At 46.4% G+C, this 26,972-nt stretch overlaps 1 protein-coding gene across 10 annotated transcripts in view; it reads left to right on the top strand.

Annotated features, from left to right (window-relative positions):
• DEK (DEK proto-oncogene) overlaps positions 1-26,972 on the top strand; it is a 122,408-nt gene that overhangs the window by 71,776 nt on the left and 23,660 nt on the right. For all 10 annotated transcript variants that reach the window (XM_056521260.1, XM_056521255.1, XM_056521253.1 and 7 more), the window contains one exon: positions 206-315. In XM_056521260.1, the coding sequence (XP_056377235.1) occupies positions 206-315 (110 nt within the window). The remainder of the gene's footprint in view (positions 1-205; positions 316-26,972) is intronic.

Raw genomic sequence — 26,972 nt, 5'->3', positions numbered from 1 at the left:
ATGCCTGTGCTTCAGCTTGGACAAAGCCATGATTTCTATAAAAAGGAAATCTACTTTACTTATATAAGAAATGTTAATGTTTTGCCAAGATGTACAACATGTAAAAGTTTTAGAATCTGACAGCTACAAAAATGACTGCTACAACAATGTGTTGGATGGAGAAGTTTTTTTTTTTTTAATTATTCTTATAACATTGCTTTTTTAGGAAAGGGGGAAAAGCTGTATGATATTGAAAGAGTACAATACTTTATAAAGAAAAAGAGATGTGAAGAATTACGACTGTTACATCGATTGCTCTTCAATCGTCAGGGCACAGTAAGTGTGAGATGTAAAACTCATTTGTCTGTACGTTTGCAGAGAATTAGCCTTACTGTTTGGTGGATCTCTTCCCTGACATGTTTAGCTTGGGGTACAGATTCCCATTGAAAAGACCCAGTGGTATACTATTTTAACTCATAGACCAACTGATGGGTTGTCCAAAAAAAACCTTTATTTCCCACACCACTTAAAATCTGTATGCTTTATTAACTCACACACCAGGTGAGTTTTAAAAGCAGAGTTTTAAAAGCACAGGTATAGCCTTAAAGTACCATACAGTAATGTATAATTAAACTCTCCCAGACCAACCGGTCTGTTAGGTATGACTGTATTTCATTTTGATCACTAGCATCTGCAGTCCGCTAGGACATGCCTGGCTATCCTGGTTATTAAAAACGTAATGTTCAGGTCCCCCTCGACAGGTTCGCCACGTCTGTCCCTTTATGAAGAGGTCCGGGACTGAACGCTGAAGTCGCTGACTGGGGTTTTTAAAACCTCCCCCGGTGACGTCATTGTGAAAGTTCCTGATTTGTTCAGCCATTCTGATGTCAGTATATCCGATTTAGCGTATAGAGATGTCTCCCTGTATGATGGATGTTTCTCTCTACCTCTCCAACATCAGGGATTTCAGCCAATCACTATGTGAACGAGGGAGGGCTCATTTCCTCTGTCTGTAAATGCGGGAGATCTTACTGCATTCGCTGTCACTGCGCAGGTCTCTGTGCGCGAAAACGTAGTTTCTCCCCAGTCCTGATTATAACACTGCGTATCTTATATTTGTTCTGTTTTTCTTTGCAGCCTTAGTTTGTTGCATAATGTTCTCAAAATATAAATTATATTCATTCAGATGTTACCAGCAAACTATATATATATGAAGTATGTGATTATTATCACCCTACTCCCATAACTTATTTTACAATTCTTGTTATTTCTCTTTTCAGGTCTGGAAATCCAGGATATTACACCTTTCTCCACTTCATCCCGGTAAGTATTTATAATTACAGTGTGTAATTATCTCCATATTAAAATTCAGGTTGTATTTTCCTCATAATATTTACCCTAGTCCTAGGGCTAGTATCCAGTATGATGTAAAATTGTGGCTGACTAGGCAACGTTTATTACTAAGAAAAGAAAGCAGGAGCCAGCGCACAGTCTTCAGATTTATTCAAGAGGTATACAAAGGTAACAGGATAGTACACATACCGGCACTCCGGATAGGATGTTACATCCTATCCGGAGTGCCGGTATGTGTACTGTCCTGTTACCTTTGTATACCTCTTGAATAAATCTGAAGACTGTGCGCTGGCTCCTGCTTTCTTTTCTTCATATCTCTGAGGAGATTGCCGAGCGCAAGGAAAGGTGTAGCTGACTATCTTCCATTTCGCTAACGTTTATTACTCACTATATCCAGCCTATCCAATAAGATATTACCTCTCAACTCCAAATTCAACATCTCCATATTGCTCAGTAGGAACTCCCAGTGCTCCATTTCCGCAACTGTGTGAGTCTTTTAGTCCATTTCACCTCCATCTATTGCATTATTTTCTGTCAATTTAAATAAATGCCACGAAATAAAAACCGTCATTTAGTCCTTTGTGAGCTTTAGAAGGTAATATCTTATTGCATAGGCTCGATGTAGTGAGTAATAAATGTTGCCTAGTCAGCCCCAATTTTACATCATACTGGATACTAGCAATTGGACTAGGGTAAATATTATGAGGAAAATACAACCTGAATTATAATATGGAGATTATTACACACTGTAATTCTAAATACTTACCTGGATGAAGTGGAGAAAGGTGTAATATCCTGGATTTCCAGACCTGAAAAGAGAAATAACAAGAATTGTAAAATAAGTTATGGGAGTAGGGTGATAATAACATACTTCATATATAGTTTGCTGGTAACATGAATTAATATAATTTATATTTCGAGAACATGATGCAACAAACTAAGGCTGCAAAGAAAAACAGAACGAATCCATATGGAGACTTACTTCCAACAGGACCACTTCTGAAGGGATGAAAGAAGGATATGTTCTAGTGCATCACGGTATGCACAGTCATGCGCAGTGTTATAATCAGGAATGGGGAGAAACTAATTTTCTCTATCTGCTCCATTGGGGGTGTATGCTGCTGTCTCTAGGAGGTATGACACTATGGCAACAAAGAAGTCTGCTCCTCCCAGCAGGATATACCCGCCTCCAGGCCCTGAGCTAATCAGTTTTAGCTTGGTGTCTGAAGGAGGTGGACATGGTCTGGATTTCTCCAGGCCAGGTCTTATGTGTTAGTTTTTATTCCTTTTTCTTTCACGTTTTCAGGTGGGGACTCATGAACTGCGGCTCACTGTTTCCCCCATTGCGATTGAGGGGGCACAGACATTGCGTATATGCGCTGTTCACCCCCTCTCGCCAACGGTCAGCGCCTGGGGTTGTACCTCATGGGTCCGGGTCCCCCTATTTCCCTGCTCGCCTCGCTCGCACATGGTAGCTCGGCGTGATGCAGGTAACAAAGCTGACTGAAGACCTCGCAGAAGACTCCATTAGGTAAGTTCTTCTGACTGAGGTGAGTATATATTTTTCTCCCTTTAGGTGCTGACTTGCAACCTCTGGAGACCCTCATTTTGTGGCCAACTTTCAGGATCTAGGGGGCTGGCCTGTGTTGGGGCTCTCTTTATTCAAAACAGGGGCGAGCAATGGCATTTTGGGAAGGAAGGGGTTACTTTATTACGAAGTACGTGTGTGTGCTTACTATGCGGCTGACAGCCGCGGCGTTTGTACTGTTCGGCGCACGAAGCGCCGCCTTTCAGTTTCGGCAGCAGACCGCTGCTGGCGGGCATGTGTATCACCCGCTCACTTCCCCACGGGCACAGACGCGACTGACATGTGCACCCGGGGCAAGGAGCGGGCGCCATTACCATTCTTCGCGGTGGCCGGGGCACTATAGCTCCGCCCACAGGGCCGCCGGAGCTTACTGGAGGCGCGAATCGCCCTCCAATCAGCGCCGTGCTTGCGATTTTCGGGGGCAGAGGCCAATTAGACAGTGCCCCTGCTCCAGGCCCGCCCCTCTATGGCTATTGGCTGGCCTGTTTCTCCCTCTCTTTCACTCAGAGCAGAGTTCTCTTCACAGCAGCTGGCACAGGGGACACAGATTCGGGTGAGAGAGTTCTTTTTTTTTTATGTCCGTACCCAGAACTGTTCCTCCCTCTAAGCAGACAACTGGAGCATTAGTTTCCTATCTTGTCTGTAAGAACTGTAATTCCAAAATGCCTGGTTCTCCTGAACCCACTTGCTCTGCCTGCTCCTCTGCTGCCCCAGACCCCATGGTACCCCCAGATGCTCTTTCAGTTCCGGTGGATTCGGCCACCCCTCCAGCCTGGTTTTCTTCCCTATACCAGTATATGGCTGACTTGACTCAAGTCTCCCGTTCGGTGGCTGAGGCCTCCTATGACGTGGTGTCTGCCTTGAAGTCTGCCCTGCGCCAGCACTCTAAAGGGCCCCGCTCCCCTTCTCCACATACCTAACACTCTCACACGCCACCCTGGGTCCTCTGGTCACAAACGTCGCTCCTCCAGAGGACGTTCCCACAGTCGCCACTCTGCCTCGCCAGAGACCCCCCCCCCCCCCAGGGCTGCCTCCACTCGTTCACATTCTCCTGGTGAACTGGCGGATGAGGCTTTCGAATCGGCATCTGACTCGGAGGACCGCTCGGATACAAACTGTGAACTCAATGGTTGTGGCCAGGATCTTTGGACATGACTCCTGAAGGATCCTTTCATTGTGCTAAACCGGCACCTCAAAGGTTTAGCTCTCACGATGAATTTGACACCCTTCTGGAATCTGCATGGAAAAATCCAGACAAGAGGTTCCCGGGAATGAAGAAGGTTCAGGTGCATTACCCATTTGACAAGGACCTTGTCTCTAAGGTGGCTTCCCCTCCCTCGGTGGATCCACCAATTTCCCGCTTCTCTAAGGCTACTACACTGCCGCTGGCAGATGCGGCTGCTTTCAAGGCCTCGACGGACAAGAAGGTGGAGTCCTTAGCGAAGTTTGCCTCTGAAGCAGAAGGCTCTTCTCTGCTTCGCCTCGGCATGGGTGTCCAAAGCCCTATCGGTGTGGTGCTCAAAACTCCGTCAGGGTATCCAGGCGGAATTTCCCCCTCCCCCAGAGGATCTGTCTGCTTTGGTTCTCCAATGCTCTAAAGCTGGGGAATTTCTGTGCACAGCTTCCATGCAGTCAGCCCGTTGAGCTGCCTTTGCCAGGGGTCACCTGGCGGCCCTCCGCCGTTCCATGTGGCTTAAGGCTTGGAATGCGTATGCCGCTTCCAAAAGGTCTCTCACTGTGAAAAAAACGGGCACCAGTAAAAGGAAGCAATCGCCTTGACGAGATTATTTCTGATGCGACGGGGGATAAAAGTTCCTTGTTGCCCCAAAATAAAGCTCGCTCTACTCCCCAGAGGAAGTCCTCTTCCTTTCGGTCCTTTCGGACTCTTGGCCCCAATAAGGGGTCGGGGCAGGCGCCTTCGCGGGACAAGAATGCTCCCTCGTTCCGGACGCGCCAGTCTTGGAAGTCGGACACCAACTGTTCAGGCCGCATGAAGTGATGCCCCCACCCGCAGATTTTTCTCGGGTGGGAGGTCGTCTCTTATGTTTTCGAGACATCTGGATGACACACATTCAGGACTCTTGGGTCAGGGACGTGGTGTCCAACGGATACCGTATAGAGTTTGCCTCCCTCCCGAGGGATTGTTTTTTTCAGTCCCGGGCTCCCCGGTCTCCTTCTCTGGCGAAGCAGTATCAAGAGGCTCTCCGGTCCCTGCTTCTCCAGGGAGTTATTGTCCCCGTTCCTCCAAGGGAACGTTTTCGGGGTTTCTATTCCAATCTTTTTGTGGTCCCCACAAAACGGGGTTTCTATTCCAACCTTTTTGTGGTGCAGCCAATCCTGGACCTCAAGCGTCTCAACCGTCATCTTCTCATACGCCACTTCCCAATGGAATCCCTCCGTTCGGTAGTGACATCCATGGAACAAGGGGAATTTATTTCTTCGGTGGACATCAAAGATGCCTACCTCCATGTTTCAATATTTCCCGGCCATCAACGGTACCTCCGTTTTGCGGTTCCAGAGGGGCATTTTAAATTCGTAGCCCTCCCCTTTGGTCTGGCCACTGCTCCTCGGGTCTTTACCAAAATCCTTGCGCCAGTGATAGCCCTGTTGCGGTCGAGAGGAGTCTCAGTTATCCCTTACCTAGACGACCTTCTCATCAAGGCTCCCACCAGAGTCCAGACCCTGGAGAATGTGGATCTCACCCTCCAGACCCTGGATCGCTTCGGGTGGATGGTCAACAGGGACAAGTCTGTCCTTTCTCCCACCCAGTCTCTGATCTTCCTGGGACTTCAATTCAACACTGCCTCTGCCCGGATTTGCCTTCTGCCGCACAAATGTCTGACTCTCCTTTCAGGAGTCCACTCCCTTTGGGCCCAGGTCCCAGTTTCCATCCGCATTTGCATGGAAGTCTTGTGTTGGATGGTAGCGGCCATGGAGGCCGTACCCTTAGCCCAGTTTCATTACCGCTTCCTTCAACTGGCGATTCTCTCTCGATGGGACAGATCTCCTCTGTCTCTTGATTGCAAGATTGCTCTCCCTCGTCGGATCCGTCAGTCTCTGCTCTGGTGGCTCCGCTCCCCCCCCCTTCTTCTTCAGGGGCGATCATTTCTTCCCCTCCACTGGCAGGTAGTTAAAACGGATGCCAGTCTGTCGGGCTGGGGCGGTGTGTACAGGGACTGGACGGTTCAAGGCCTCTGGTCTCCCCGGGAAGCCCTTCTTCCGATAAACAACTTGGACCTGAGGGTGATTCTTCTTTGTCTTCTTCATTGGGATTCCCTGCTTCAGTCCCACCCTGTCCGCATCCAGTCAGACAAGCCACGGCTGTGGCGTACATAAATCGCCAAGGCGGCACTCACAGCTCGGCAGTAATGGCCGAGGTGACAAAGATTCTCATCTGGGCGGAAAACAAGGTTTCGGCCATTTTGGCGATTCACATTCCGGGTGTGCTCAACTGGGAAGCGGACTTCCTCAGCCGGTCCTCAGCCGACCCCGGCGAGTGGTCCCTGCATCCAGAGGTCTTCGCGCAGATCTGCGACCTCTATGGCATTCCAGACGTGGACCTCTTTGCGTTTCGGCACAATAGGAAGATCCTTCCGTTTGTGGCGAAGTCCCAGGACCCCCTGGCGCTAGCTGTGGACGCCCTAGTGATTCCTTGGACTGGGTTTGCTCTGCCCTATCTGTTTCCTCCCCTTCCGCTCCTTCCCAGGGTTCTGAGGAAGCTCAAAGCGGAGGACGTTCCCGCCATACTGATGGCTCCGGATTGGCCCCGAAGGTCGTAGTACGCCGACGTGGTCAGGCTCCTGGACGACACTCCACTACGCCTTCCACTTCATTCGGACCTACTTTCTCGGGGTTCTCTTTGCCACCCCAATTTACAATCGCTGCATTTGACGGCATGGCGGTTGAGACCGTGGTTTTGAGAGCCCGTAGTTTCTCTCCCGAAGTCATTCGCACCATGCTCTGGGCTCGTAAACCCTCCACGGCAAAAATTTACCACCATACTTGGCGGTCTTATTTTAGTTGGTGTGAAGATCAGGTTTTGTCTCCTGTTACTTTTTCTGTTCCCCGTCTTCTCTCTTTCTTGCAGTCGGGTTTGGAACGGAGTTTCTCTCAGTTCCCTTAAGGGTCAGGTTTCGGCCCTTTCTATTCTTTTCCAGCGTCCTCTGGCTTCTAATTCTCATGTCCGGACCTTTCTTCAAGGAGTGGCGCATGCTGCCCCTCCTTGGTCACCTTCTCCCTCTTGGGACTTGAATCTGGTTCTGGGAGTCCTCTAAGGTGAACCTTTTGAACCCCTTAGGGAGGTGTCCCTGCGCCTTCTTTCGTGGAAAGTGGCATTTCTTGTTGCTATCACCTCCATTCGGAGAGTGTCTGAATTGGCAGCTCTCTCCTGCCGTTCTCCGTTTCTGGGGCTTCATCAGGACAAGGTTGTCTTCCGGCCAGATCCTTCCTTTTTGCCTAAGGTTGTTTCGGCCTTTCATCTCAATGAGGACCTTGTTCTTCCGTCCTTCTGTCCCACTCCTTCTCATCCTAAGAAGCATTTACTCCACAAACTGGATGTGGTTCGGGCTGTTAGGTCTTACCTCTGTCTCTTCTTCGTTTCGTCAGTGTGATTCCTTTTTCATCCTTACGGAAGGTCGTCGCAAGGGACAACCTGCTTCCAAGGCCACCATTTCTCGGTGGATCCGGTCTGGCATTTCGGAAACCTATCGCTGTAGGGGGAAGGTTCCTTCAGGGTAGTGGCTCATTCTACCTGTTCTGTTGGGACATCCTGCCTGGGCTCACCAGAACAAGGCCTCACAGATTTGCAAGGCGGCTACTTGGTCGTCTTTGCACACTTTCTCGAGGTTCTACCGGGTTCATGCCTTCGCATCGGCTGATGCTAGTCTGGGCCGTAAAGTGCTGCAGACAGCAGTGGAACAGCCTAACTATCGGCCCACCCAAGGGACGGCTTTGGTACGTCCCACGGTCTGTGTCCCCCAATGGAGCCGATAGAGAAAAGGAGATTTTTTTAACACTTACCGTAAAATCTTTAAGGATCCATTGGGGGACACAGCTCCCACCCTTTTGGGTTTCTCTTTGGTTTTCTGTCCAAGAGTGTGTCCAGTTATATTTTTTTTCTTCTGGTTCTCGGACAGTTCGTGTCTTTTCCTTGACCTGTCGGTCCTCTCCTATTGCTCTGGTACTAAAACTGATTAGCTCCTCCTGATGGGAGGAGCCAACTTTTTTGTTGTTGCCATAGTGTCATACCTCCTAGAGACAGCAGCATACACCACGGTCTGTGTCCCCCAATGGATCCTTCGAGAAAGATTTTAGGGTAAGTGTTAAAAAAATCTCCTTTTTCGCGCACCGAGACCTGCGCATACATGCTCAATGATGGCGGCGCCATCTGACAGCGAATGCAGTAAGATCTCACACATTGACAGATGTGCATCCAGCGTGACATAGCACGGACAAGTAGGAAATGAGCCCTCCCTCATTCACATCTTGATTGGCTGAAATCCCTGATGTTGGAGAGGTAGAGAGAAACATCCAACATACAGAGAGACCTCTCCATAGGCTAAATCGGATATATTGACATCAGATTGGCTGTACAAATCGGGAACTCCCACAATGTCATCTGGGGAGGTTTTAAAAACCCCGGTTAGCGACTTCGGCATTCAGTCCCGGACCTCTTGAGAAACTGTTGAGGGGGACCTGAACAGTAAGTTTTTAATAACCAGGATAGCCAGGCATGTCCTAGCGAACTGCAGACGCTACGTATTGCGAAATGAAATAGTCATACCGAACAGACCGGTTGGTCTGAGAGAGTTTAATTATACATTACTCTATGGTATTTTAAGGCTATACCTGTGCTTTTAAAATCACCTAGTGTGTGAGTTAATTAATAAAGCATACAGATTTTAAGTGGTGTGGGAAATAAAATATTATAATTTTTTTTTTTTTTTTTTTTTTGGACCACCAGTTGGTCTGAATCAAAATAAAATAAATTAATAATTACGAGGGATCAATCGATATCAGTTTTTTAGGGCCGATAATCGGTGGAGGTTAGGGCTGATAGCCGATAACTTATACCGATATTCCGGTATAAGTTATCTGCTATCCCCCCGCGACACCGCTGCAGATAATTTATTTAAAGCGGGCGCTTTAAATCAATGCACTGCAGTGGCTTTTGCAGTGCCATAGGCTGCCGCCACCCTCTTCTCTCCCCCTGCCTGTCCGGGGGTCCTGAGTCCTATCACCGCGGCCGACCTGCCGCACCGCCCCGGCCCCATTGCCTCCCCCATCCCCGGTTTTATAATTACCTGTTCCCGGGGTCCACTCTACATCTGGCTCCGGTGGCGTCCTCCTAAGCTGTCACTGTGCGCACTGACTGTGACGTCACGTCGCGCAATTCACGTCACTCGTCATTGCGCACAGTGGAACGCAGGACGGAGCAGGAGCAAGAAGTAGCGTGGGCCCCGAGAACAGGTGATTATAAAACCGGGGATGGGGGAGGCGCTGGGCGGTCGCGGCGGGTGGGGGCGGGTTGGCGGGGGCATTATCTGCTTATCGGCAAGGTAATTGCCGATACCAATAATGCCCAAAATCGTGAATATCGACCGATAATCGGTCGATCCCTAATAATTACCCTCCACACACTGGTCTCACTAGTGTGTAGCCAGTGGTATACTAAAACTTAATTAAAGGTTATGATCAATGGGGATAAAAAGCCAGATAAGTCTGCCAGGCTTTCTGCTGTGACCTGTGCAGGTGGCAATGTTTTGCATTTTTAAAACTTTTCCACTGCCACTTTATCCATTTAATATTTTTTGTAAAAGTAGGGGTCTGTGTTCAGATTGCTGTTTATTTCCTAAATGAATAAACAATTTTTGTAGGGTTTTCTCTAATCTTATGCATCAGATTTCATTCACTGCAGAGTGGATTTCCAAAAAAATTAATGGGTGAAACTTGCTGGAAATCCAGTAAAAAATTTTTTATAAATTCCACACACTTTTCAGTAGCTGTAAATGTACTCTTTCACATTCAAATATTGTATCTGCTTCCTACGTGCAGAACTTTCTAAATACACTTATATATTTTTTTTTTTTATTACATTTTTTATATGTAACTTCACATAGTTGAGGGTTATGATATTTTAGACATAGATCTGAGAGCACACTGCTCTTGGCTGTCTTGGAAGTCTCTGCTCCTTTTCCTTCTTTTTCCCCCTACTGATGATCTCTCTATTGCCAAGAAAATAGAAGTACATAGCAGTACTGAGTGTAAAGTGTAGAAATATGTTTTTAATCTTTTATAATACAGTTTTAATACACATTCTGTGTAAATGGCTGCTTGATTTTGGTAGAACAATTGCAGGAAAATAGTTTTTATCTACTCTCCAAGTGAAGTTAGAACCGTTCTGTTCTTCTTGCTTCTCCTTTTTATGGTCACGGTCTTTTCTCCCTCGTCTCTGACAGTACCATAGGGGTATTCCTATTGGTCTTAAAGGGGTAAAACTCATGTTTTTCTGTCCCTTCTAAGGACTTTGTTTTTTTCCTCCTCCCGTTCTAAAAATCCTCCTTCAATTTTGCTCCTTCAATTATCCCCTATCCAAAGGATAGGGGATAAGATGCCTGATCGTGGGGGTTCCCTCTACTGGGGACCCCCGTGATCTTGCACGCAGCACCCCGTTATAATCATTCCCCAGAGCATGTTCATTACTGGCGATCACGGGGGCCGGAGCATTGTGATGTCATGCTCCGCCCCCTCAATGCAAGCCTATGGGAGTGTACAGAAGCTTTGATAAAGGCAGTCCGAATTTGAATGCATATTGAGGATACTCAATAGAAATGTTCATGATGAAATTTTTTTTAACTGGGGCAAAAGATGTTGGAAATTGATGCTCATGCCAAAGTGTCATAGAAAACGATTCACCCATGTGATGTGATAATATAGAGATCCTATAGACAGAAATTCAGAAGGTCTTCTCAGGAGAGCTTGGGAGGCTTTCACGGCTCTCCTTAGTTTAAACATTGCCACCTGTGTTCCTGGGGCTATGCATAGGTGGATTACTCAGAGGATTATTTTTGAGGGAAGACGTCAGAGGAAAAGAGAATTTCTTTTTTTACCCACTATTAGGCTAAGTTTCCACTTGTTTTTTTTTCTGGCAGTTTTTGAAAAAACTGCCAGTGCAGTTTTTGAGCCAAAGTCAGAAAGGGATCCTTAAGGGACGAGAAGTGTAAGTCCTTCCTTTTATATGTCCTATTCCTTTTGAATACACTTCTGGCTTTGTCTCAAAAACTGCAGGAAAAAAACAGTGGAAACTTAGCCTAAGAATGGCCATGGCTTTCTTGGCTTAATCAGAAGTTGCTCTTGCTTATTCTGGTAGAACAACATTGTGGCTGAAAATGTGATCTGGCGATAATTCGAGTAAGGCTAAACTTTAGTAATTCTGTTTCGAAGGAGAATTTGTATTTGGGATGGCCCTAGATCAGGGGTCTGAAACACCCGTCCACAAATGGCCCGCGGAACGAAATTTTTGGCCCATACTAGGGATCTGGGATTTGTACGCCAACGTCCTGCGCAGCGTGTGCGATGTCGCTTATAGCACGCACCTCTGCCAGGAAGTCCCTGCAGGCAGATGTAAGTAGCGCTGTCCACTGTCAAGGTGGGAAATCTGTGCCAAGCCTACCTAATGTGGGGAATCTGTGCTCGGATACCTAATGTGAGGATACTGTGCTACGGATACTTGATGTGGGGAAACTGCTGCCTACATAATGCTTCCTCCAAGCAGTAGCACCCCCATCATCCGTCAGCTCATGTATTACATCGGGGGGTGGGGGGGGGGTTTTGCTGGTGGCTGATTGGGGTGCTGGTGGGGGGTGTTGCTGGTGGATGATGGGGGGCCATTATGTGAGGGGCGCATTCGGCCCAGCCTCACCCAGCCGCTACCTCCAGTGGCCCCCAGATAATTTGAGTTTGAGACCCCTGCCTTAGAAAAGTACAGAGAAATAAAATCCCTTTCAGAAAGGTAAAACCTTTTTAAAAAGGAGTCCTTTTTCTCTTTAGAAAAATCCTGAGATCCCATAGGATGCCCGTTTTCTTTAGAGTGACAGACAGAAGATAACTTAAATTCTTCAGGCACCAACAACCAAAAGTCACAATTTACACAAGGAGGCAAAAGACACAGCTCTTTCTAAGATTTGTCATAAAATAACATGGAGCATCACTTAAAGGGAACCAATCATCAGATTTTACCCTATATAACGTTTGGCAAAGCGTTATATAGGGTAAAATCTTTATTTTCACCATTCCCGAGGGATGCTCCTGCCCCCAGGGATGGTGAAGATATGAAGTTATAAACTAGTCACCTGGGCGGGGAGCTCTTCTCACCTACTCCCGTTCTTCGGCCGGGAGCGACGCCCCCTCCACTTGATTGATGGGCAGCGTCATTGTTCCGCTCACTGAACAGACGGAGCAGAGCGATGACGCTGCCCATCAATCAAGCGGAGGGGGCGTCTCTCCCGGCCGAAAAAGGGGAGTAGGTGAGAAGAGCTCCCCGCCCAGGTGACTACTTACGGCGGCGGCGGCGGTGACTAGTTTATAACTTCATATCTTCACCATCCCTGGGGGCAGGAGCATCAGAATCAGCTTCAGATCAATGATTTAAAGCGGGCGCTTTAAAGCATTGAACTGAAGCGGCTTTTGCGTGGCCAGAGACCGCCACCCGCTTCTCTCCCCCTGCCTGTCCTGGGGTCCTCCCATCCCCGGTTTTATATTTACGTGTTCGTTGGGTAGGCGCTACTTCTGGCTCTGGCGGCGTCCTGAGCTGTCACTGTGCGCACTAACGGTGACATCTCGTTAAGGATGTCACTCGTCATTGCGCTGCGCAGCGCACAACAATAGCGCAAGACGTCACAAGAGCCAGAAGTAGCACGGGCCCTGGGCACAGGTAATTATAAAACCGGGGCTGGGGGTGGCAATGGTTCAGCGGTGGTCTCTGGCCGAGGGGGGCAGGGCATTATCTGCATATCGGCACGGTAACTGCCGATACCGATAATGTCCACAATCGTGAATATCGGCCAAACCGATAATCTGTCGATCCCTACTTCTTATTTTACAATCTTAGATGATAATTTGAAAACGTAATCCTTCTTTTCTACCTGGAGTAAAAATATACATCTCAAGATAAAGTGCTCCCTTCATTCTTCAGCAACCCTAAAGGGTAGAGTCACACATACCGTATTTGCTGCTGCATATTTCCTACTCATTGATTTTAATGGGTAGAAAAATATGCAGTTGATTTTGATACTCTGACTGACTTCAATAGGTAGGAAAATACACAACAAAATATGGCATGTGTGACCATACCCTTATTCAGGGCTGTGGAGTCGGTAGATAAATGTTCTGACTCCGGAGTTTTTTTTGTACTTCCGACTCCCCGATGCCGACTCCTCTGTATTAATATGCAAATGTATTTTATACATTTCTTGAAGGAAAGAGAGGCAACATACATGTCATTACCACAGGACTACTGGCTGGGAAGCAAACAGTCTACTGTATTGAACAGTTTGTGTAATGATCTGCTGCTGAAGATAGGGCAGTGAGAGGATCCAGGAAGGGGCATTTATTATAAAACATGATTTCCCTAGTAGAATCCCATAGTCATGTTTAAAGGGTAGGGGATAAGATGTCGGATCACAGGGGTCCCGCTGCGGCACCGCACTATTATTACTGCACAGAGCGAGTTCGCTCTGTGCGTAATAATGGGCAATACAGGGGCCGGAGCATCATTACATCATAGCTCCGTCCCTCGTGACATCACTGCCCACCCCCTTAATGCAAGTCTATGGCAGGGGGCGTGACGACCGCCAAGTCCCCTCCCATAGACTTGCATTGAGGGGGCTGGCTGTGACATCACGAGGGGCGGAGCCGTGACGTAATGATGCTCCGGCCACTGTTTTGCCCTGTCAGGGGCGGAGTACCCCTTTAAGCTAACAATCGAGTTTACAAGTTTTTATAGCCTTAGCTGAATGGCAGCAGTTTTTCCAATGGTTAACAGCTTCACTCTTGAACTATTGACCCTCCATTCCCTTCACTTATACAAGTGTCTCTAGTCCTGCAAGAAACATATTTACTTAATCCCTTATCAGTGAGAGGCTAGGTTACCCATGAGTTCCCTGTAACAACAGAACACAACACGATGGAAAGTATAAGTATTGCCGCTCCTAATTGTGCATTGTGTGCCATATAGTAGAGCACATGAAAAAGTATGCTTCCTGAAGGTCACTTAACATGTTCGTTTTGCAGTCACGTGAGGCACTGCATGCATTGGTCTTTATTCTTAAAGTAGAGAAGTCATTAATTATAACTTTTTGTGAATTGGGACATTTAAACTTGCTTTTTTTTTTTTATTCCAATTTAAATTTTGTAGGAGTCGGTGACTCCGACTCTAGGTACCCAAAATTTTGCCCGACTCAGGCTAGGTTTCCACTTGTTTTTTTGTTTTTGGAAAACTGCCACTGCAGTCTTTGAGCCAAAGTCAGAAGTGGATCCATAAGGGAGGAGAAGTGTAAGTCCTTCCTTTATATGTCCTATTCCTTTTGAATACATTTCTAGCTTTGGCTCAAAAACTGCAGTGGCAGTTTTCCAAAAACTGCCAGAAAAAAAAAAGTGGAAACCTAGCCTCAGACTCCACAGCCCTGCCCTTATTCTCAAGATTTTAGGAGTGCTGTCCTAGAATGTAGCAGCCTCTTGGAGGAAAGACCACAATATGTACAGTATCAGTGTTCTGAAAAGGGAGGGGGGAGGCTGCTAAGAATACCCTAACTAGATTGATCAGTGGAGGTATTCAAGTAGCCTACAAGTCTCGGAGCGGAAAAAAAAATCCTGGAAGGGTTGAAGGCACATTCAGTCTAAGCAATGTGAACCTCTTTGGGCAGAAAGAGCAGATGCCTCAATGAACCAAATCTGTAAGGCGGCAACATGGTCCACCTAATACACTTTTTTTTTTTTCTTTTCCCCCCCAGACATAGCTGTCTCAACCTACAGTCAAAGCAGGATCTTTCCTTCAGTAGGAAGGTTTTACAAGCTGTTGTTTCACACTAACACATGTTCTGTTATAGAGATGAAGGGAGAAAATTATTAGTCTTACTGGTTAGTCCTCCGTGACCACATCAGGAATTTTATCCTCCCTATTGTGCATATTTATTTTTTCATCTAGTGGTGATCAGTTATACAGTGGGGATCAAAAGTTTGGGCACCCCAGGTAAAAATGTGTATTAATGTGCATAAAGAAGCCAAGGAAAGATGGAAAAATCTCCAAAAGGCATCAAATTACAGATTAGACATTGTTATAATATGTCAACAAAAGTTAGATTTTATTTCCATCATTTACACTTTCAAAATAACAGAACACAAAAAATGGTGCCTGCAAAAGTTTGGGCACCCTGCAGAGTTAATATCTTGTTCTACCCCGTTTGGCAAGTTTCACAGCTTGTAAAAGCTTTTTGTAGCCAGCCAAGAGTCTTTCAATTCTTGTTTGAGGTATCTTTGCCCATTCTTCCTTACAAAAGTCTTCCAGTTCTTTGACAATCCTGGGCTGTCTGTCATGCACTGCTCTTTTAAGGTCTATCCATAGATTTTCAATTATGTTGAGGTCAGGAGATTGTGAAGGCCATGGCAAAACCTTCAGTTTACGCCTCTTGATGTAATCCCCTGTGGATTTCGAGGCGTGTTTAGGATTATTATCCATTTGTAGAAGCCATCCTCTCTTTAACTTCAGCTTTTTCGCAGATGGCATCAAGTTAGCATCTAAAATTTGTTGAAATGTTATTGAATCCATTTTTCCTTCTACTTGTGAGATGTTCCCTGGGCCACTGGCTGCAATACAACCCCAAAGCATGATTGATCCACCCCCATGCTTAACAGTTGGACAGAGGTTCTTTTCTGTTCCCCCTTCTTCTCCAAACGTACCTTTGCTCATTCTGGCCAAAAAGTTCAATTGTAACCTCATCGGTCCACAGAACTTGTTTCCAAAATGCATCAGGCTTGTCTATATGTTCATTTGCAAAGTTCAAACGCTGATTTTTGTGGTGAGGACGTAGAAGAGGTTTTCTTCTGATGACTCTTCCATGAAGACCATATTTGTACAAGTATCTCTTTATAGTGGAATAGTGTACCACAACTCCAGTGTCTGCCAGATCTTTCTGGAGGGATTGTGCAGTCAAACGTGGGTTTTGAATTGTTTTTCTCACAATCCTGCGAGCTGTTCTGTCTATTTTTCTTGGTCTTCCAGATCTTAGTTTAACTTCCACTGTTCCTGATGACTGCCATTTCTTAATTTACATTCCGAACAGAGGATATTGACATCTGAAAACGTTTTGCTATCTTCTTATAGCCTTCTTCAGCTTTGTGAGCATCAACTATTTTGAGTTTCAGATTTCTAGAAAACTGCTTAGAAGAACCCCTGGTGCTGATTGTTGGGGCAAGGTCAGATGAGTCTGGGTATTTAAAACCTTTTGGATTGACATCACCTGGTCTTCCCAGATGATTGAGAACAATCCATGACACTGACAGGTCTCAGCTTTGCAAAGGGGGCAGTGCAAGCTAGGGTGCCCAAACTTTTGCAGATGCCATTTTTTTGTTTTCTGTTATTTTGAAAGTGTAAATGATGGAAATAAAATCTAACTTTTGTTGACATATTATAAGAATGTCTAATCTGTAATTTGATGCCTTTTTGGAGATTTTTCCATCTTTCCTTGGCTTCTTTATGCACATTAATACAAATTTTCCTGGGGTGCCCAAACTCTTGATCCCCACTGTAATTTACTGATGGTGAAAGGAGGGGGAGGGGCTTTTCTCGTTGATTTTTCCTGGCAGTGTTGTCATGGAGGATTTGTAGAAACTGTATTATCGGTAAGACTAATCCTTCTTTTCAAACATCTTGCCTCCTTTTTCCTAGCCTGGATAATTTTAAATATATTCCAGTAATAACCCCCTTCCCCAGGAAAAAAAAATAAACTTTAAAGTCTTGCCCACTAGGTTTCTGTCTTCTGCAATCTGCTGAATAGGGGACTTCCGTAGTGGTCTCTTTTCTACTAGAGAAGAGAACATGAAGTAGGTGCAGGGCTAAGCTTGTGCTATGTGAATGAGAGACTGAGAGTTGTGTAATCTGTGAGCCTGCTGCCTCTTGAGGTTGCTGGCTGTACCTAAAAGGTAAATTTCCCTTTTATCACCCATACAGTTCTGGGAAGCTGTCCCCTGTGTAAATACCAATGTTCCAACTGCTGCATGTACACAGTGCTGCTTCCTGAATGTTTCTCTCTCCCTCCTTTTTTAGTTTGCAGACTTATCATTGTAATTGTCAGTTCAGTGCATAGTGTAAGCCCTATTTCCTTTCCCTGCTTTTTCTTTTATTTCTGCTCACATAGCACTTTGCAAATCTAGTGCATCAATAACCCTCTTCTCCCCAACATTACATCTACTAGAGTACTTTATAAATCACGCAAAACCAATAAAGCATGCAAAACCAATAGGTGTTGCCATTGCTTTCATGAGAAAATCTTCAGTATTTCATACTGAAAAAGCCAGTCAAATTGACCCCCCCCCCCCCCCTGCTTGGACATACTAGTCCTGCTGTGTCCATGCATAATCACCTATGTCATGGACACACTTCCTTGATTGACAGCTGTGAGCGCAGGGCTCCCAGCTGGAGGAAAAATCCTCCCACTGACAGCTTGTGTCCCGCTACTGTCAGTGAGGACATGCTGGGAGTTGTAGTTTTGCTAATGCTAGGGGAGATGTAAGCAGACAGTAGATATGATCAGGATTAGGTACTGAATGATATATAAAGATAAATGTTGTTGTTTTTCTTTTCTTGTTGGATCTGACGGGTACTCTTTAAAGGCCCATGCATGCTGAGGAAATTCAGCTAGGAAATTCCTCCTGAATTTCATCTGGAATCGTGAATTGTTCATACTAAGGAAAAGGCAAGAAAAATGATGCTTATAAGCTGAAATCCTCTACTACTTCATACAGAAACTGGTGCACACAGTCATTTGAGGCAGATTTCTGCAGAATTAGCCGACAAGGATCGTTTTCTGCTCCAAGAAATGACATGCCAGGACAGAAGATAACTTGCGGATTAGTCTGATGGCTGAGAACCCCCCCCCCCCCCCCCCCTTTCACCCACGCTGATCCCAAGAATTCTGTAAAATTGTAGGCTGAATAAATTAATCAGGACATTCATTTCTGAACTCCACTTATTCTCTCTGGGCTTTACAAATGTAACTGTATGCGGCATCCAAAGGCCACATAATGTTGTGGCGACATCATGCAAGTATGGCTTCACCTGCATGCTATTATTGCAATAAATGTTCAGCCTTGGCAACACAATACTGCAAGTGGGTAATGAAGTACCAAGCTGTGTTGCTGTGCTCCCTGAAAGTGTGCTGCTCAGATGGGAGCATGCTAACTACATTGTTTGAATGCGGGACATTTATCATTAGGTGTCTTTTGCGCACGTCCTTTGATAAATTTGGCACATATATAGAACCACCCCCGCTCTACCGTGCACTCCTTCTCTACCTCACAGAGCTGTGACATTTTCCCACGGTACACTGCTCACGTAGCTAGGAGTGTGTGCTCAACAAAACTCTGCACAATAGTAAAATCATAAATCTTTATAAAGTACAGAGAATGTCTTGGTTTAAAAATATGTAATTTTACTAAACAATCTGTCCCCTTACCTCTGTATCAGTCTTAGTAACCAGAATGCTTCCAAGTGTTGCAAAACTGCAACTCCCAGCATGCAAGTTTTGCAACAGCTGGAGGCACCCTGGTTGTTAAACACTGTGTACATGTAGCAGAAATTTAGTGTGAGGCGTGTGTATGGAGCAGAGCTGAATGTGTGATTGTGTATGCATGACCACGCTCAGCTTTGCTGCATACACACGGGCGCACACTCAGCTCTGCTGCATACACATGATTACACATACATAGACCTAACAGCTGTACCTCCTTCTTCCTCCCTGCACATACAGTGGTAATTCTTAGCTGTACTATCACCATGGTTACATTACACAGGTGCAATCTCCTGCACTCTTCTAGAGCAGCAGGAGTTTGAATTTTACGCAGATCTACAGTCTGTACAGACAGTCTAATCTAAATATGTATTACATATTGCTGGACCTATTCTTATAACATTTTAAGTTTCCTCCTTGATGGTGTATATTTGCGCAATAAAATCAGGACTTGAGCAAAATTTGTGCCAGTAAAGATGCAGTTGATAAATCTAGGTCCACCACATATGCTCTACCGTACACCGTGATTTAGAATTCCATTTGTAAAGTTCTATCAAATTCCGCAAAAAAAGACTGCGCAATACAGTGAAAACTCTGTGTGTGTGTACACACACACACACACACACACACACATATAACATTTTCCCCCCAATGTCTTTAAATGTTTGCCTAACAGTAAAAATATTAAGATCTACTGTAGTTTTATGCAGTTTCCAGTAGAAGTAGCACATCCAAAAGGACTGAAATAAAGTGCAGGCTGTTGTCAAGAACATTGGTCAAGGGTTCACCATTGGAGTGCTGTGGTAAATCCATTTTTAGCACTCTAAGAAAGTCCAGTGTAGAAAATGTTTTGGTTATTTCCCAGAACTTTTTCAATGACCTTTTTAACCTCTTAAAGGGGTACTCCGCCCCTGGCATCTTATCCCCTATCCAAAGGATACATGCCGATGCCGCGCGCTATTAACCTTTTAGATGCAGCGTTCAAAGTTGAACGTCACGTCTAAACCGAAAGTGAAAACTGCCCGGCTGCTCAGCGGTTCTGATCGGGACCACCGCAATGAAAATGCGGTGTCCCGATCAGCTGGGAAACGAGCGGAGGTCCTCTTACCTGCCTCCGGTGTGTCCCCTCAGCGATTGATTGCTCCAAGCCTGAGATTCAGGCTTGAGCAATCGACTGCCGATAACCCTGATCACTGCAAAGCTATGGCTTTGCAGTGAACAGGGTATAAGATCAGTGTGTGCAGTGTTATAGGTCCCTATGGGACGTATAACACTGCAAAAAAAAAAGTGACAAAAAAACATTCATAAATGTGATTTAACCCTTTCCTTAAAAGTTCAAATCACCCCCCTTTTCCCATTAAAAAACAAACCATGTAAATAAAAATAAATATAAACATATGTAGTATCGCCGCATGCGTAAATGTCTGAACTATAAAAATATAACCTTAATTAAACCGCACGGTCAATGGCGTACGCGCAAAAAAATTCCTAAGTCCAAAATAACATATTTTTGGTCACTTTTTATATCATGAAAAAATGAATAAAAAGCGATCAAAAAGTCTGATCAATACAAAAATGGTACCGCTAAAAACTTCAGATCACGGCGCAAAAAATGAGCCCTCATACCGCCCCATACGCGGAAAAATAAAGTTATAGGGGTCAGAAGATGAAAATTTTAAATGTGTAAATTTTTCTGCATGTAGTTATAATTTTTTACAGAAGTACGACAAAATCAAACCTATATAAGATGGGTATCATTTTAACCGTATGGACCTACAGAATAAAGATCAGGTGTAATTTTTACCAAAAAATTTACTGCGTAGAAACAGAAGCCCCCAAAATTTACAAAATGGCGTTTTTTTCTTCAATTTCATCGCACAATGTTTTTTTGTTTTGTTTTTTCGTTTCACTGCAGATTTTTGGCTAAAATGACTTATGTCACTGCAAAGTAGAATTGGTGGCGCAAAAAATAAGCCATCATATGGATTTTTAGGTGCAAAACTGAAAGGGTTATGATTTTTAAAAGGTGAGGAGGAAAAAACGTAAGTGCAAAAACGGAAAACCCCGTGGTCGTTAAGGGGTAAATGTACGTCCTGGTGCATTAACCCCTTAAGTCCTAAGCATAACCGCGTGCATCGGAGCGATGCCCGGATCATGCGTGGCAGGTCCCGGCTGCTGATCGCAGCCAGGGACCCGCCTGTAATGGCGGACACGCCACTAACCCCTCAGATGCCGTGATCAATACAGATCATGGCATCTGCAGCATCGCGGTCACTAAAATGGGTGATCGAATCGGCCGCAGCACTGCAGACGGAGGTCCCCTCACCTGGCTCCGCTGCCTTCCCGTCGTCTTCTGCTCTGATCTGCCTTCCCGCAGACCAGAGCAGAAGATGACCGATAATGCTGATCAGTGCTGTGTCCTATACATAGCACTGAACAGTATAAGCAATCGAGTGATTACACTTTAATAGTCCCCATAGGGGACTATTTATCGCAAAAATAAAAGTAAAAAAATAAAGTGAAAAACCCCCTCCCCAATAAAAATGTGAATTGTCCCATTTTCCCTATTTCACCCCCAAAAAGTGTTTAAAAAAATTAATATCTGAACTATTAAAATAAAATGTTAATGATACCGTACGGTGAACGGCGTGAACGTAAAAATAAAAGTCCAAAATAGATGCGTTTTTTTTATAACATTTTATTCCCAAAATTTAAAAAAAATTGATTAAAAGTTCTATATAAGCAAATATGGTATCAATAAAAAGTACAGATCACGGCGTAAAAAATGAGCCATTATACCGCCGCTTATATGGAAAAATGAAAAAGTTATAGGTCTTCAAAATAGGGGGATATTAAGCATACTAATTTGGTCAAAGTTTGTGTTTTTTTTTTTTTTTTTCTTCATTTTTTAGCGCAACAGTAATAGAAAAGTATGTTAACATGTGTATCATTTTAATTGTATTGACCCAAAGAATAAAGAATACATGTCACTTTTACCGTAAATTGTACTGCGTGAAAACAAAACCTTCCAAAATTAGCAAAATTGCCGTTTTCTTTTTAATTTCACCACTCAAATAGTATTTTTTTTTTTGGTTGCGCCATACATTTAATGGTAAAGTGAGTAATGGCATTACAACGGACAACTGGTAGCGCAAAAAACAAGCCTTCATGGATGAAAATTTTATAAAAGAGTTACCGTATATACTCGAGTATAAGCCGAGGCCCCTAATTTGACCCCAAAAACCCGGGAAAAGTCATTGACTCGACTAAGCCTAGGGTGGGAAATGCATCATCCCCCCCCCATGTAATCATCCAGACCCCCGTCATCAACACCCTCATCATAATCACCCTGTCATCATCCCCCTATCATCCCACACACCCCTTCATCATCACCACCCCCTTCATCATCATCCCACCACCCCTTCATAATCATCCCACACCCCCCCCCCCCTTCATCACCGCTTGTCAATGTCTGATTACAGTGGTCTTCAACCTGCGGACCTCCAGATGTTCCAAAACTACAACTCCCAGCATGCCTGGACATCTGGAAGGCCGTAGGTTGAAGACCACTACAGCCTTCATCATCATCCAGACCCCCCCCCCCCCCTTTAGTTTTGTACTCTCCTCCGCTCGTCGTGACGTTAGTGAGCTGGTCCGGGCCATCTATGCTGCAGGGACCATCCGGTGGGGAGGGATGGTCGTTCCGGGCTGTCGATCTTCACTGGGGGGGCCCTCTTCTCTGTGCTTCGGGCCCGGAATAGAGACGTTGCCTTGACGACGACGCACAGGGACGTTGCTCATGAAGAGAAGAGGCCCCCCGGTGAAGATGGACAGCCCGGAACGACTATCCCTCCCCACTGGATTGTCCTGCAGCACAGATGGCCCGGACCAGCTCACACTAATGTCCCGCCGAGGGGTGGTGAGTACAAAACTAAAGAGGGGGGGGGGGGGGGGTCTGGATGATGACGAAGGCCGTAGTGGTCTTTAACCTGCGGACCTCCAGATGTTTCAAAACTACAACTCCCAGCATGCCCGGACAGCGGATGGCTGTCCGGGCTTGCTGGGAGTTGTAGTTTTGAAACATTTGGAGATCTGCAGGTTGAAGACCACTGAGGGCGGAGAGTTCACTCGAGTATAAGCCGAGGGGGGTGAAAAACTCTGCTTATACTCGAGTACATATGGTATGATTTTTTTTGAAGGCGAGCAGGAAAAAACGAAAATTAAAAAATTTAAACTGTCTGCGTCCTTAAGTCCCAAATGGGCTGCGTCCTTAATGCTGCTCGCCTGGCAGGGATCGGACTGGGATGCCTGTTGATATCGTTCAGCAGGCAACCCGGCATATCCTGAGGGCCCCCCCCCCCCCCCATATCAGTGATCGCCGCAAATCGCACGTTAATTCAGACTGAGACCGCCCCATTAACCCTTACTCAGCAGGAGTGAGGTGGCACGGGTGCCGCCTCGCGATAACGTGATTGATCGGTCGGAACGAAGGAATTTGTGATGAAATTTCTCCTGAGTACAGAAATACCCCATATATGGGTGTAAAGTGCTCTGTGGGCGCACAACAAGGCTCAGAAGTGAGAGCGCACTATGTACATTTGAGGTCTAAATTGGTGATTTGCTCAGGGGTAGCTGATATTTTACAGCGGTTCTGACAAACTCAAAACAATAAATACCCACATGGGACCCTATTTTTGAAATTGCACCCCTCACGGAATGTAGCAAGGGGTATAGTGAGCCTTAACACCGCACAGGTGTTTGACAAATTTTCATTAAAGTTGGATGTGAAAATCAAAAAAATAAAATAAAAATTTCACTAAAATGCTGGTGTTGCCCTACATTGTTCATTTTCACAAGGGAGAATAGGAAAAAGCCCCCCCCAAATTTGTAACCCCATTTCTTCTGAGTAAGAACATACCCCATATGTGGATGTAAAGTGCTCTGCGGGTGCACTACAATGTTCTCCTCTCTGCAGCTGCCAGGGGACACAGACTAGGGTGAGAAAGTTCCTGTCTTTTTTCTCATAATGTCCGTTCCCAGAGCTGTTTCTCCCTCTTAACAGAAACCTGGAACGCCAGTGACTTATTTTGTCTGTAAGCACTGTAATACCAAGATGCCTGGCTCTACAGAGCCCACTTGCCCTGCCTGCTCCACTGCTCAACCAGACCCCCTGATGCCCTTTTGGTTCTGGTGGGTTCTGCCACTCCACCAGCCTGGGTTTCTTCCCTGACCCAGTATATGGCTGACTTGACCCAAGTCTCCCGTTCGGTGGCTGAGGCCTCCCGGGAAGTGGTGTCCGCCTTGAAGGGGTCTTCCCTGCACAGGGCCTCTGAGAGGGACCGCTCCTCGTCTTCACATACTTCACGCTCTCACAAGTATACTAGGGGTGCCTCGTCTGACTCTTCCATGGAGTCTTCAGATAGGCATGAGCGTTCCCCTCGTGGGTCCCGCCCCCCCCCCCCCCCCCCCTGTCATCTGGGCACAAACGTCGCTCCTCCAGAGGACGTTCTCGGAGTCGCCATCCAGATCAGGATGAGGAGATCTCTGAGCATTGTAAGCGACTCCGAGAACGTCCTCTGGAGGAGCGACGTTTGTGCCCAGATGACAGGGGGGCGGGAACCACAAGGGGAACGCTCACGTCTATCTGAAGACTCAATGGAAGAGTCAGACGAGGCACCCCTAGTATACTTGTGAGAGCGTGAAGTATGTGGAGACTAGGAGCGGTCCCTCTCAGAGGCCCTGCGCAGGGAAGACCCCTTCAAGGCGGACACCACTTCCCGGGAGGACTCAGCCACCGAACGGGAGACTTGGGTCAAGTCAGCCATATACTGGGTCAGGGAAGAAATCCAGGCTGGTGGAGTGGCTGAACCCATCTGATTCCACGCCAGAGCCGCGTACCCGGTCAGGGTCGCCCCCCTCCAGGACTGCCTCTACTCGTTCACATTCTCCTGCTAGATGAGGCTTCCGAGCCGGCATCTGACTTTCTGGAATCTGCATGGAAACATTTAGACGAGGTTCCCGGGAATGAAGACTATTCAAGAACGTTATCCATTTGACAAGGACTTTGTCACTAAGGTGGTTTCCCCTCCCTCAGTGGATCCACCAATCTCCCGGATCTCTAAGGCGACTACACTGCCTCTGGCAGATGCGGCTGCCTTCAAGGATCCCACGGACAAGAAGGTAGAATCCTTAGCGAAGTTTGCCTCTGAAGCAGCTGGCTCTTCTCTTCTTCCCATCTTCGCCTCGACATGGGTGTCCAAGGCCCTGTCGGAGTGGTGCCAAAAGCTCCATCAGGATATCTTAGCGGGATCCCTCCTCAGAGGATTTATCTGCTTCCATACAGTCAGCCCGTTGTTCCGCCTTTGCTGTGGGTCACCTAGCGGCCCTCCACCGCTCTGTGGCTTAAAGCTTGGAATGCGGAAGCAGCTTCCTAAAGGCCTCTCACTGAGCTTCCTTTTACGGGTGGCCGTCTTTTTGGCAAACGCCTTGATGAGATTATCTCTGAGGCAACAGGAAGTAAGAGTTCCTTGTTACCTCAAAATAAGGCTTGCCCTATTTCCCAAAGGAAGTCCTTTTCCTTTCGGACCTATGGCTCCAGCAAAGGGTCCGGGCAGGCGCCCTCACGGGACAAGAAGGCTCCCTCGTTCCAGGCACGCCCGTCTTGGAAGTCGGACTCCAACCGGTCCGGCCGTTTTGCGCCCAAATCAGGCAACCGCAAGCCCACTTCTGCATGAAGTGAGGCCCCCACCCGCGGTTTCTTCCCGGGTGGGAGGTCATCTCTTAGTTTTTCGAGACATCTGGACCTTACACATTCAGGACTCTTGGGTCTGGGACGTGGTGTCCAATGATTACCGAATCAAATTCGCCTCCCTTCCGAGGGATCGCTTTTTTTTATCCCAGGCCCCCCGGTCTCCTTCTCTGGCGAAGCAATTTCGAGCGGCTCTCCAGTCTCTGCTTCTCCAGGGGGTTATCGTTCCCGTTCCTTCAGGGGAACGGTTTCGGGGTTTCTATTCCAATCTTTTTGTGGTTCCCAAGAAGGACTGTTCTGTGCGACCAATCCTAGACCTCAAGCATCTCAACCGTCATCTTCTTATCCGCCACTTCCGAATAGAATCTCTCCGTTTGGTGGTGTCCCTGGAACAAGGGGAGTTCCTTTTATCGGTGGACATCAAGGATGCCTACCTCCATGTGCCAATATTTCCAGGCCATCATCGGTACCTCCGCTTTGCGGTTCCGGACGGGCATTTTCAATTCGTAGCCCTCCCCTTTGGTCTAGCCACGGCTCCTCGGGTCTTTACAAAGATCCTTGCGCCAGTGATGGGCCTGTTACGGTCGAGGGGAATCTCGGTAATACCCTACTTGGACGACCTTCTCATCAAGGCTCCAACCAGAGCCCAGACTCTGGAGAATCTGGACGTCACTCTCCACACTCTGGATCGCTTCGGGTGTATGGTCAACCGGGACAAGTCAGTTTTCCGTCCTACCCAGTCTCTAAACTTCCTGGGACTTCGATTCGACACGGCCTGTGCCCGAATTTGCCTCCCGCCGGACAAACATCTGGCGCATCTGTCGGGGGTCCGCTCCCTTCGGACCCAGGTCTCAGTCCCCATCCGCACTTGTATGGAAGTCCTGGGTCGGGTGGTGGCAACTATGGAGGCCGTACCCTTTGCCCAGTTTCATTACCGCCCCCTTCAACTGGCGATTCTCTCTCGATGGAACAGGTCTCCTATGTCCCTCGATCGTCAGATTGTTCTCCCTCGCAGGGTCCGTCAGTCTCTGCTCTGGTGGCTCCGCTCCCCCCTTCTTCTCCAAGGGCGGTCATTTCTTCCCCTTCACTGGCAGGTAGTTACATCGGATGCCAGCCTGTCGGGGGTCATTTATGTGGTATTTCTAATATGAAAACCCTTCAGATCCACTTCAAAACTGAACTGAAAATTTTGTGGAAAATTGGAAAATTGCTGCTGAATTTTGAAGCCCTCTGATGTCTTCCAAAAGTAAAAACATGTCAACTTTATAATGAAAATATAAAGTAGACATTATATTATATGTGAATCAATATATAACTTATTTGTAATATCCATTTTCCTTACAAGCAGAGCGTTTCAAAGTTAGACAAATTTTCATGAAATTTGGGGATTTTTCACAAAGAAAGGATGCAATTATGATTGTCACGAAATGTCGGAATGTAGAATGTCACGAAAAAACTCGGAATCAGAATAATTGGTAAAAGCATCCCAAAGTTATTAATGCATAAAGTGACAGTGGTCAGA

Source organism: Hyla sarda, chromosome 5 (assembly GCF_029499605.1).
Source record: "Hyla sarda isolate aHylSar1 chromosome 5, aHylSar1.hap1, whole genome shotgun sequence".
NCBI classification, from domain to species: Eukaryota; Metazoa; Chordata; class Amphibia; order Anura; family Hylidae; genus Hyla; species Hyla sarda.
Note: the sequence above shows the minus strand (reverse complement) of the source record. Positions and strands in the feature narration are given on the sequence as shown.